This window comes from Leptonychotes weddellii, chromosome 9 (assembly GCF_054177405.1).
Source record: "Leptonychotes weddellii isolate Sample4059 chromosome 9, ASM5417740v2, whole genome shotgun sequence".
Lineage (NCBI taxonomy): Eukaryota > Metazoa > Chordata > Mammalia > Carnivora > Phocidae > Leptonychotes > Leptonychotes weddellii.
Genome location: NC_138377.1, coordinates 25,475,071 through 25,488,046, shown reverse-complemented (window position 1 = coordinate 25,488,046; position 12,976 = coordinate 25,475,071). Strand labels below are relative to the sequence as shown.

The following is a 12,976-nucleotide window of genomic DNA, read 5'->3' as shown; positions in this document are numbered from 1 at the left end:
GTTTAAAAGGTAGTCTGTGGGAAGTGATTTTCAAGGAATACTTTTGGTTAGGTTCAATACTCAAATTCAGGGTCTGAGTAAGCTTGAAAATGGTATACAGTTGTGTGTGTGGTTTACCCCCTTGTTGTTATTTGTTAAACCCTGTCACGTCATTGGTAAAGTATGAGAAAATTGTGTTTTAAAAAAATTAATTCAAAAGATAAGTGCTTCAGAGTTTGAGAAGCTGTCAGGCATTTGACTGCCTTAGACTTACTTCACTATGGGGGGAAATGTTTTCTCCAAAATGTACTTTAAAAAAAGATAAAAATGAAAATGAAAAACAGTTCTTTTTGTTGGGTGGTATGGTTAAAGGGAACATTTGAAACTCTAGTAACAAAAAATGAGCTCAGTGAACCTTTGCATGTTTTGGTATGAGTTTATTAAATAACCACGGACTGTCAGGGTATCAGCGTGGCAGGGGGCGTCCATTTACAGCACGGACGAGTCTGAAGAGAGAATAAGGTAAGATTTATGATTTTTTTTTCTGTCCTTTCCTCTTCATTATTTCATTACTTTCTTACATCTTTTTAGACTCACTTCATTTTCTTTATCTCTAGTTTTGTCTTAAAATATACATATGTACATAGGTGTCCATCTACTTACCGCATATATAGTCTTTTAGAAATGCATTTAGTGTGGACCAGATTCACTCACTTGTTCATTTACTTAGAACAAAACTTTTGAAATGAGTTCTGAAACAAATTATTATTTACATAAGTAGAAGTATACACTACTAAGAAATAAGTAATACAGTGAATAAGCAAAAGTAAAAAAGTTAAATTCTACAAAAGAAATTATTATTGGGACAGCTAAAATAAGTCTGTAAGTATTATCTCAGAAATAAATATTTCTTTATAAGTGTATGACACTGAGGTAAGTTTTATGTAGTCTAGCCTCATTTTACAATACAAATTTTTATAGTCCATTAGAACTGTTTCAGAAATTAGAATTCGCCCCTTTAAATAGCTTTCAGTTTCTGTCCTCTTTCTATGATTTCTTTTCTCTTCTCTTTGTAACCTCAGTGTATTCAGTATTGGCTTTGCCTACATTCTCCTTTGATACAGACTGGCACAGCAGCTGAATATATTGATTTCTCATGCATTAGCTTTTCTCTCATAATCCTCTATCAGTTCTCTGAGCCATGAACAAGAGAAAAAGTATAACAGGTAAGATTGCTTTTTAAAGTTGTTTTAAATGCTTTACATGACTGAGAAAAGACAAAAAAAAATGCACAATTTATTGTTGCAGTTTAAATTTCATTTCGGTGACACTAAACATGGAACCAAAGGGATAAATGTATTTTGTTTTTGTTTTGTTTTTCCTGTTTGGGTTTTTTTTTGTTTTGTTTTGTTTTTTCTGAGTTTGTGTAGAAACCGTGTAGTACACTGGTAATCTTGTCAGGGTACAAACTTGGTCTGACTTTGTTATTTGGTTTATTTGTGAACCATGTACTTGCTCTTCCTCCCAGAAACATAGCTTGTAGGCAAGGTTAATCCAGTGTTGGCGATCCATGTCCTAGCACAGCATCTGTAAGTTCATATGCAATCGTTCCTTCCAAGGATGGATTTATCACTGTTGATATATTTTTATTGTCTTATAGGCGTAATGGGCATAAATATGTTGCTTTTAAAATTAAGTGAAATGAGAATATTACAATTATGTACATTTTTGCTTGAAGTGAGTGATTTTAAACTTTTTGTATTTAGTGGGCTGTCCATCTTGTAATGGTGGGAGTAAATGTTTCCATTTAGATAATAGGGCAAATGTTGGCTGAATTCAGCTTATCTTTTGGAGGGTGGGCAAACCAGAGGGTAGAAGATTATTTAGTTGTATTACAGTGACCTGACTCTCCTCCCCCACCTCCCCTTTGAAATCTTCAAGTAGTAACCTGTAGGTAATGGGAAGTTTGGGGTTATATTTAGTATCAATAGTAAATCAGTAGTCACACTGATTTACAGAAATTCATAATGAGGGAAGTTACATTTTAGCTAAGTGATTGTATTTCTAGAAATTACTACTAATCACCACATTCCTCATGGTCATTTAGTTATTACATAATCATTGAGTGGCCAGCCACACTTGACACAATCTCCCAGCATCCAAGATTGGAGATTCCTGGTCTGTGTAGAGTATATGGGTTTGCACGCAATCTATTTAGTCTTGTGATTGCTTCAGTTTAATTTGTCAAGTAAAACCACAAGTACTTAATATTAAAGTGCCAGTGGTTTGGTTGTTTTTGTTCCTTATATTGGGCATTGCGCCGGGAAATATCTGAATACTGGAGCTACAGAGTTAACTCTAAAAGTACTTTTATTGGTTTCTAGAAACTGGAAGAAGAGAAAGGCAAAAAGGAGAAAGAAAGACAGGAAATTGAGAAAGAACGGAGAGAAAGAGAGAGGGAGCGTGAAAGGGAACGAGAAAGGCGAGAACGGGAACGAGAAAGGGAAAGAGAACGTGAACGAGAAAAAGAGAAAGAACGGGAGCGGGAACGAGAACGAGATAGGGATCGTGACCGGACAAAAGAAAGAGACCGTGACCGGGACCGAGAGAGAGACCGGGACCGCGATCGGGAAAGGAGCTCGGATCGGAATAAGGATCGGAGTCGATCAAGGTAAGGCTTGGTGGAAGTTACTGTTTGCTGATCACTTTAGTAGAACTGCAGTTAGGCACTCTCCACACTGTTTACATTTGTGTGAGGAGAGAACTTCCTTAGGCACAGAGCATGCCTGGCTTGCTGTCTCACACATGTAAACATTGGTTCAAGTAACAGTTCTCAACTTCAGGGTTAATTTTTATCTGACGCTAGTTTATACGCAGACCCAGAACACAACCACTGTCCACCCAGTGTTATGGGCAGACCTGGTTCCCTCTTGTCTCCCTGGGTTGGTGGGCATCTTTTCTATTTACCATTTCATTGAGGTCCTGCATCCTGGGAAATCATCTCTAGCACCCCTGCTTTTAGCCGCTCGTCTTTACTTGGTCCTATAGCCCACTGTATGGCCACGACTCACCTCCTAGCGCTCAATTTAGGACTCCTAGTAATTTTACCTTGTTTTTATTTTAAGTTTTTTCTTAACTATATTGAATTTGTTTGATGAATCATCTCAAATTCTTAGGAAGGAGTAAAGCAAAAATGAACGAAGGAAGTGGGCAAGGAAGAAAAGCTCACCTTTTTTTCCCAAGCTGGTTTTCAGATAATACATTTCTGTGTTGCAAATTTTCACCTGATTGTAGCTGAAAGGAGGTCCACTTTAGTCAGTCCACCAGTTGCTGGAACTAGAAATCCAGTGTCCTTAGTCTTTAGTGGGCATTAAAATCCTTCCTTTCCTTCCTCTCCTGGAATAATCATCCTCTTGAGTAACCTGATAAGGATTATCAAGAATTTGACATATAGTTAGTGTATGTATACTTTTATTATGGATATGAATCCATAAACACTGTATTTTATATGTGTACAAATAAATATATTTGTATTTAATTAGATCCATGGCATCATACTACATATATTCTGCAATTTGGTTTTATCATTCTGACTTAAATATTTGAGAACTTTTCCTTTCCAGTAGATACAGTTCTGATTTATCCATCCAACATGCCAAAATGGTCTTTTCTCCACACCTTTGCCAACACCTTTATTTCTTGATCCACTAGTGCAGTAGGCTGTCTTTTAACGTGTTTGTCAGTCCTTTATATTTCTTATATAAATTTAAAATGCAATTGAGAATTTGAGACTAGAATTACGTTGTGTCATCCTGATAAGTATAGAGGAGTTTACAATTCTGCAGAAATCAAATGCTAAATTCCGGCCTAGGAGTTCGTGTATTATTTTGTAATATAAGTTGTCGTCTTTTCCCTTGGTTTATAAAGGAAAACAAAGACTGACAGATTTTTAAAATCTTTTGTTTATATAGAGAAAAGAGCAGAGATCGTGAAAGGGAACGGGAGCGAGAAAGAGAGAGAGAGAGAGAACGGGAACGAGAAAGAGAACGAGAGCGAGAGAGAGAGCGAGAAAGGGAACGGGAACGAGAGAGAGAGAAAGACAAGAAGCGTGACCGAGAAGAAGATGAAGAAGATGCTTACGAACGAAGGAAACTTGAAAGAAAACTCCGAGAAAAAGAGGCTGCTTACCAAGAGGTAAATTGAGAAAATGCTTTTATTCTTTATTATCATTATTTTTTAAGATTTTATTTATTTGAGAGAGAGATCATGCGCCCATGTGTGCAGAGGGAGAGGGTGAGGGAGAGAACTCCAGCGGACTCCATGCTGAGCATGGAGCCCAGCACGTGGGACTCGATCTCACGACCCTGAGATCATGACCTGAGCCGAAACCAAGAGCTGGGCACTTAACTGAGCCACCCAGATGCCCCGAGGAATGCTTTTATTCTTAAAGCTTACTATTCAGTAGGTTAGTAAAAAATTTTAGAGCCCTTGGGGTGCCTGGGTGGCTCAGTCGTTAAGCGTCTGCCTTCGGCTCGGGTCATGATCCCAGGGACCTGGGATCGAGCCCCGCATCTGGCTCCCTGCTCTGAGGGAGGCCTGCTTCTCCCTCTCCCACTCCCCCTGCTTGTGTTCCCTCTCTCTCTGTGTCTCTGTCAAATAAGTAAATAAAATCTTTAAAAAAAAAAAAAATTTTAGAGCCCTTTGCATACATTTGTATTACTAAATTTGACAATTTCTTTTTTAGCGCCTTAAGAATTGGGAAATCAGAGAACGGAAGAAAACCCGGGAGTATGAGAAAGAGGCCGAAAGAGAAGAAGAAAGAAGAAGAGAAATGGTAATATTCTAGGTTACAAATTAGTGATTTTTCAGATAAAAATCAGGTCAAATTCTTGACCATTAACTAGATTAGAAGTAACTTTGTCATTAAAATGTACGAGCTCTCAGTATAGACAATTTAATTTGGGGGCGGAGGGGCAAAAGGAAGAGGGAGAGAGAGAATCCCAAGCAGGTTCCATACCCAGTGAGGCTCCATCTCATGATCCTAAGATCGCCACCTGAGCTGAAATCAAGTGTTGGGACACCCAGCTGTTTAAGCCACCCAGGCGACCCTAGGTAATTTAATTTTTATGTATTTCAAGTAATCTTCAGACAATTCCAGTCCACCAAAATCTCTTTTACTCTTTAATTTTCACATTTTTGCTGCCTATAAACAAAATTATCTTTTGGCATACCGTTGAAGTAAGTCTGCCATAGAATAATATATATAAAATGAGAATTTATAAAACATTCTTAATTAAGAGTTTGTAACATGTTGATTTTGAAGAGGCATTGGTAGATATTGATAGATACTGTTCTGTATTGGTGTGGCACATGTGGATGAAGGGAATAGTGTCATGAGAAGACCTCTTTGTTTTTTGTTTTTCATGTTTTTATTTAAATTCCACTTAATTAACATACAGCGTAAAGACCTGTTTTTATGAATCACAATTATTGTGTTCAGTATATAACATATGAATTATAGTTTTTCCTCATGCTATCTTTTAAGTACATGACATTTTTTGCATTTACACTGTTTGATGAACTATAATAGGGAAACCATTGGCATAGGTTGTTACTAAGAAGAATGACAAAAAAATTTTGTCATAGTATTTGCTTGAGTAGTATGTTCCATGTGTTCTGTCTTTGCCAGAATTTCATGAAAGTTTCTTTATCTCCAGTTTGGAGATTATTCTTCCAAAAACTTCACTGAAGTTAGGAATCTTCAAGTAGCTTTTGAACATGAGACATAGAGGGAGTTTTTGTAAGTAACCAAAAGAGGGTGCATGTAGAAACTAGATAGATAGTATGGGTTTTCTGTATATATCCATAATGCTAGAATTATTGACAGTAATTTCAATTCCCATTCTAGAATTTCTTTTTCATCCCTACGTTAGAAAATAGGAAGAGAATAATATAGTGAGAAACGATTATTTAGAAGAGCTGTTTGCCATGAACAACATGATGGGATAGATTTGAAGTGGTCCTGCTTTTTACAAGTAAATCAGAAATCTGTCTTTTTAGAGAAAATTTTCCTATTATTTTTTTGTTTGAGAGCTTTAAAAAAGTCCAGTTACAAAAGCAATTACTTATTACATTGAAATATTCAAGTAACAGAAGTACATGATGTAAAAAGTGAAGGTTTCTACTCCTCAAGGCTGGTAATTTATGTTCATATTTTAGTATGTATCTCATGCACCTTCCTGTGTTTTATTTAAATACTTGTAAGTTTTGTCATTCCTATTTAACAAATCTGCTTTCCTTCATTTGACACATTTTTTTTTTTTAAAGATTTTATTTATTTATTTGAGAGAGAGAGTGAGAGAGAGAAAGAGCACAAGAGGGGGGAGTGGGAGAGGGAGAAGCAGACTCCCTGCTGAGCAGGGAGCCTGATGCGGGACTCGATCCCGGGACTCCAGGATCATGACCTGAGCTGAAGGCAGTCGCCTAACCAACTGAGCCACCCAGGCGCCCCATTTGACTCATTTGAGTAAAGTACATTATATCCCAGCCTTGGTGCTTGTGCTGGGTACTGGGCATACAGGAGTAACTAATGCTTCTAACTTTGAAACAAGTGGGGGGTATTTTCAGAGAGAGAGGTAGTTACTGTAGTGTGTGTGAATGTTTAAGGTATGATAAAGGGGTGTTCACAGTATTTTGGGAGTGCAGAGAAAGAATTCTGTTTGGGGATGGGAATTGGTGACGGTAGATGGTTAGATCAGGGAGGTCTTTACAGAGAGGTAACATTTGAAATTTGAAATGTATTAAAATTTCACTGTAATCTAAATTTTTACTGTATTTAGAAACATATCATCTCCTTTGTATATAGATATACTAGATATAATAGTTGTTGATAGAGCAGATAAGGATATAGAGTATAAGTAAATATTTTTGTGTATTATATATTTGTATGTAATTGTTAGCTGTAAGTGGTATTAAATACAATAGTTATATTTGAAATTCAAAAATAAGAGAGTCCTATACTTTCGTGGTTTGTGTACCTGAAGTTAGACTGATGCATGAACATGATTTGAATTTTCAGTCCTGCATTTCTTAAAAACTATTTTCTGTAGCATAATGTATCTACAAATGAAAGGTAAAGTATTTTTGTTGAGTTAATAGATTCAATAAAATAACTTTGTTTTGTTTCTTGGTTTGCTCAGGTTTCATTACTGTACTTTGAAGATTATATCCAGAGAGGAATACTATATGTGGTTTTTGTTGCATAGATAAGTTCTAAATCTGGCTTGTTTTATGAGTAAAAGATAAAATATATCTAATGTTATTTAAATTTAATATACAGAGTACATGATAATTATAAAATTCAAGTGGTATGGGTAAGAAAAATTTATCTCCAAGAAAGGAGGGGGTATTCTACGTGACTTTTATGTTAATTTTGCACACTTTGTCTTTTATTTCCTCAAAGGCAAAAGAAGCTAAAAGACTAAAAGAATTCTTAGAAGATTATGATGATGATAGAGATGATCCCAAATATTACAGGTAAAGAATCCTTGCTTTATGAGCTCATACTTTCAGCATTTTATTAGCTGTATTTTCCCTACCAGAGGGTGCAAGTTTATTCAGTGGAATAAGAAAGAAAATCTTCATATTCTACCTTGTAATCACCTCCATATTTGATAAGATGTTTTTGGGAGTGCGGGGGAGAACTGTTGGGAAGGGATCAACAGTTCTATCTTTTGTGGGGTGGTGGTCCACATAGTATTAAAACAGATTAATTTTTTTCATGTGTTTTATAGAGGTCCAGTTTTTATAGCAAGTTATAACTAGTCTTGATAACTGTGGTCTAAAAATTTTTGCATTCAGGGATTTCAAGAATGTTACAAAGCAAACCCAGTGCCATCCCATCCCCTGCCCTGTTGATACATTATTGTAAAGTGACGGTTGTAAAGTTTGCCTTCCCTCATGTCTTTGTTCTCATGGCATTTCTAAAATACTCTCATTCTAGCACTGTGCCAGTATGGTAAAATTGTTGGCTCTTCTGCTTCCTGCATTCCAAACTGTAATTTCTCTGAGGATATGGACAATATTTTGATTTTTCTTTTTAACCTCATGTATCTGATAGGATCCAGGGCATGTAGTGAAGGCATTTAGTATATCATTTTAATATACCTTACCCCATAATTAAAACATTGGAATTAGCAACTTCAAAAGCATGCCAAGGATTTGACTTTGTAGAAAATGAAAAAAAAAATGCTCAGTAAAATTATTGAATCATAAAATCAGTAGTAGTACATAATTTCAGCATTCTGAGATGTAATATACTGCTAGCTAGAGAGAATCTCTGCTTTCTGTTGATTCTGCACTACTTTCTTCAAGGATTTTTTCCATAAGGGAAAGAATTGATTTAAATTGAAGATAGAGGACTGTTCTTAGTGGTATTACTACTACTTGTAGTAGTTTTTCACAACTTGGCATCCAAGAAAACAAATTGTGTGTTGGGCTTTCCCTGTGGAATGAATATAAAATGAGAGCTTTCTTTCGTCAGAAAACTGTTTTCTGCTTGTTTTAGAGACTTACTTAGAATGACTTGAGAATGAGGCATGGTGATAAATGACAAGACCATGCTTCCTTATTAAACTGTTTATGTGTGGAGAGCACACTGTCTTGGGTGTTCTGCAGATACAAAAACAGTAAGACATTTTTCATTTTCCTAACATGCAGCTTTTTAGTATTGAAAGAAGGTACTTTTGGAGACATTATGTGTTGTAATAGTTGATCTCTGAATATCAAGGCCTGTTATGATTTACTTTTGTAGAGGAAGCGCTCTTCAGAAAAGGTTGCGTGATAGGGAAAAGGAAATGGAAGCTGATGAACGGGATAGGAAGAGAGAGAAGGAAGAGCTAGAGGAAATCAGGCAGCGCCTTCTGGCTGAAGGGCACCCAGATCCAGATGCAGAGCTCCAAAGGGTGAGTTACCCTAACATCCACAACAATGTTCTCATAAGGGAAATGCAGTTTATGCTCCATGGATCTTGCTGTTTGGGGGGATTATATTAGTATTTTTTCTTCATTTTATTATGCAGACCATCAGTCTTAGTTGATTTACAGCTTTAATTATTCTAAACACCTTCCTGTGTCTAATTCCTTTATTTCTGTGAAATATTACCTAAGTTAAATGAATGTCATCTAATAAAACTTTTCTAGAAACCTGTCCTTCCCATAATGTGTTCTCACATTTCATGACTTTTGGGGTTTTAGTTCCTTCTCACTGCCACCCTAAATCTTTTTATTTCCTAAATAAATTAAAGATGTTTTCATGAACAGCATGCCATTTAAAAAAAGGAAAAGACTTTGCCATAGAACATAGCATACCCCATTCTTTAAGAGGAGAATGTCATTTTAGAAAATTTTTAGTTCTTAATATATCATGAATCTAATAATATTGTAAATTCTTTATATCAACTTGAAAAAATCTCTTATATCCTGTTTGTCATCAGAAACCATGTCTTCTTACATGCCCCTTTTATTTTTCAAAATGAAATTGTGTTTTTTTTCCTGTTGATAGAATAAGTACTTACATGAGTAAATAGAAGGTTCAGACAACATGCGACACAATAGTGAAGAAATTAAAAACCATCTGCTTTCTTATCAGCCTGGTACAATCATAGATTTGTGGGGGTTTTTTTAAAGATTTTATTTATTTGTTTGAGAAAAACACAGCGAGAGAGGGAACACAAGCAGTGGGAGTGGGAGAGGGAGAAGCAGGCTTCTCGCAGAGCAGGGAGCCTGATGCGGGGCTCGATCCCAGGACCCTGAGATCATGACCTGAGCCAAACACAGACTGTTAACTGACTGAGCCACCCAGGTGCCCCTAGATTTGTGGTTTTTAAAATGTCATCACACAGGCATATGTTTATGTAATCTCCTCACATAAATTTTATAAGTGGGATTATAATTTACATGCTCTTTTCTAATGTGCTTTTAATTCGGGTTTTTAATCTTTCACTCAGAATATTGCCAGTTTATAGCTTTATGTCTGTTTTCATACCTTGACCATTATGGCATATTGTTGGTCTTTTAAATCCTTACCATTGTAACATTTAGGTTGGGTGTGTTTTTATGTTTTAATTCTCTACCAGTTGGTTTGAATGCCTTACAGTTTGTTTAATGGTCATTGTACTACTTTGTGAATTGATAGTTAGATGGGGTTAAGTCATGTCATGCACCAACTTTTAATTGTTATGTAGTTCAGGATCTTTTTTTAAGATTTTATTTATTTATTTGAGAGAGCGAGCATGAGTGGTAGGGAGAGGGAGAAGCAGACTCCCTGTTGAGCATGGGGCTCAATTCCAGGATCCTGAGATCAGGACCTGAGCCTAAGTCAGACACTTAATCGACTGAGCCAGCCAGGAGCCCCCAGGATCTTTTTGTTATATTTTTTTTGTTTCATGCTCAGAAAAATTATTGATGAAATTTACTCAAGTTTTTATAATGCTCTTATTGGTTATTTTGTTGTTGTTGTTGTTGTTGTTTAATCTTTCATGATTTCAGGGAGAGTGTTCATTTTGGTATAGACTTTTGACTCCAAAAATTTTTTCCCCTCTCTTTCTTTCTTTCCCGATTCATGAATACAAAAGTGACTACCATCCTTAGCCATGACCTAGAAAGACCAAATAATTGCGTTTTAAAGATTTTATTTTTAAGTAATCGCTGCATTCACCATGGGGCTCGAATTCACAGCCCTGAGATCGAGAGTTGCATGCTCTACTGGCTGAGCCAGCCAGGTGCCACAGAACAAATAATTGTTGATGACCAAGCTGAGGATTTGAGTTGCCTCTTAGGCAGTTGTCTGTGCTGTTCTAAAATAAACTTTTGGGGGGCGCCTAGGTGGCTCAGTCAGTTAATCATCTGCCTTCAGCTCAGGCCATGATTACAGGGTCCTGGGATCGAACCCTGCTGCTGCATGGGGAGCCTGCTTCTCCCTCTCCCTCTGCCCTTCCTCCCTGCTCATGCTCTCTCTTTCTTTCTCTCTCAAATAAATAAAATCTTTAAAATTAAAACAAAATAAAACTTTGGATTATAATTTCAATAAAAATAAAAAAAAACATACCTTTTCCTTTTAAATTAGCCACCTATTATGTATTTGCCTTTGTTATATCTGAAGAGTTTAAATAATTTTATATGTAAATGTTAAAAATATAAGAAAACATTTTGCAGAGTACCTAATATATTCTGTAGACCTACTCAGCTTTCTGATTATAGAAGCAAGCAGTGTTTCATTATTCCTAATGAAAAATAGAGGTTTTATGAAAGATAATGGAAAACAGAAAGTTCGTTGAGTAGAGTATAGTTGTGGTCTGTTAGTCACTTTATTTTTTGGTGTTAGATGGAACAAGAGGCTGAAAGGCGCAGACAACCACAAATAAAGCAAGAACCTGAATCAGAGGAAGAAGAAGAAGAAAAGCAAGAAAAAGAAGAAAAACGAGAGGAACCCATGGAAGAGGAGGAAGAGCCGGAGCAAAAGCCCTGTCTCAAACCAACTCTGAGGCCCATCAGTTCTGCCCCATCTGTTTCCTCTGCCAGTGGCAATGCAACCCCCAACACTCCTGGGGATGAGTCTCCATGTGGTATTATTATTCCTCATGAAAATTCACCAGATCAACAACAACCGGAGGAACATAGGCCAAAAATAGGACTAAGTCTTAAACTGGGTATGTTAGCATTTTCTTCCTTCTTTCCTTTATTTTAATCCCCTATATATACTTAAATTTTGCCTTAAGGAAAAAATAAATATGTGCTGCTTGGTAGGTAGATAGAAAAATACTCAAAAATGCCTTTATAGCTCACGATTGTTTTCGTAGTTCTACTAGTGCTCCTATATCCGCAGCTGCCTCAAGTTCTGAGAAGAAGTGAAAAGTTAAATTTTCTAGCACTTGTGAGTAGTGAGTTATTTTTTACAGTTGGGATCTTTCTCTGAGATTTGTGGAAGTACATTATGCACTGCTCTTGAGGGATGGTGGGTTGTAAAATGTCATTAACATTTGAAAATTAAGTCATCATGCTAATACAGGATTTTTACTATAGGTGCTTCCAATAGTCCTGGTCAACCTAATTCTGTGAAGAGAAAGAAACTCCCCGTAGATAGTGTCTTTAACAAATTTGAGGACGAAGACAGTGATGATGTACCCCGAAAAAGGAAACTGGTTCCCTTGGATTATGGTGAAGATGATAAAAATGCTGCCAAAGGCACTGTAAACACTGAAGAAAAGCGCAAACACATTAAGAGTCTCATTGAGAAAATTCCTACAGCCAAACCTGAGCTCTTTGCTTATCCCTTGGATTGGTCTATTGTGGATTCTGTGAGTAGCACATTGTATTTCATCATTTTTATTGGAAGTGGTTTTGAGTATAGCATACAAAGTCAGCTGATTCTATTAATGACAAGTAGAGACGATAATGTGGCTGGCATCTTGACCTGCCAAGGAATTTAGGTAAATGATTGGGGAAATTCTTGGTGGTACTTGAAGTCTTCATCAATTAGAAGCAAATAATTGTATCTTGATACATACCTGTCTTTGTTCAACTTGTAAATGAGAGCATACTATATTTTAATTTTAAGAAAAATTATGAGGCTATAGACTTTGTAGTAAATATAATAAAAAGTTATTTAATTTAATAACCATGCTTTATTTTGCAGATACTGATGGAACGACGGATTAGACCATGGATTAATAAGAAAATTATAGAATACATAGGTGAAGAAGAAGCTACATTAGTTGATTTTGTTTGTTCTAAGGTTAGTCTTTTACTCCCTTCATCCCCAACTCTTTTTTTTTTAAGATTTTATTTATTTGGGGCGCCTGGGTGGCTCAGTCGTTAAGCGTCTGCCTTCGGCTCAGGTCATGATCCCAGGGTCCTGGGATCGAGCCCCGCATCGGGATCCCTGCTCAGAGGGAAGCCTGCTTCTCCCTCTCTCCCACTCCCCCTGCTTGTGTTCCCTC

General features: G+C 36.6%; 1 protein-coding gene across 2 annotated transcripts in view; it reads left to right on the top strand.

Moving 5' to 3' along the window:
* The window catches only part of RBM25 (RNA binding motif protein 25), a 56,769-nt gene that overhangs the window by 38,555 nt on the left and 5,238 nt on the right, over positions 1–12,976 (top strand). For both annotated transcript variants that reach the window (XM_006730961.3, XM_081830284.1), the window contains 8 exons: positions 2,364–2,650; positions 3,951–4,173; positions 4,724–4,813; positions 7,442–7,515; positions 8,792–8,942; positions 11,362–11,686; positions 12,060–12,334; positions 12,673–12,771. In XM_006730961.3, coding sequence (XP_006731024.1) covers positions 2,364–2,650; positions 3,951–4,173; positions 4,724–4,813; positions 7,442–7,515; positions 8,792–8,942; positions 11,362–11,686; positions 12,060–12,334; positions 12,673–12,771 — 1,524 coding nt within the window. The remainder of the gene's footprint in view (positions 1–2,363; positions 2,651–3,950; positions 4,174–4,723; positions 4,814–7,441; positions 7,516–8,791; positions 8,943–11,361; positions 11,687–12,059; positions 12,335–12,672; positions 12,772–12,976) is intronic.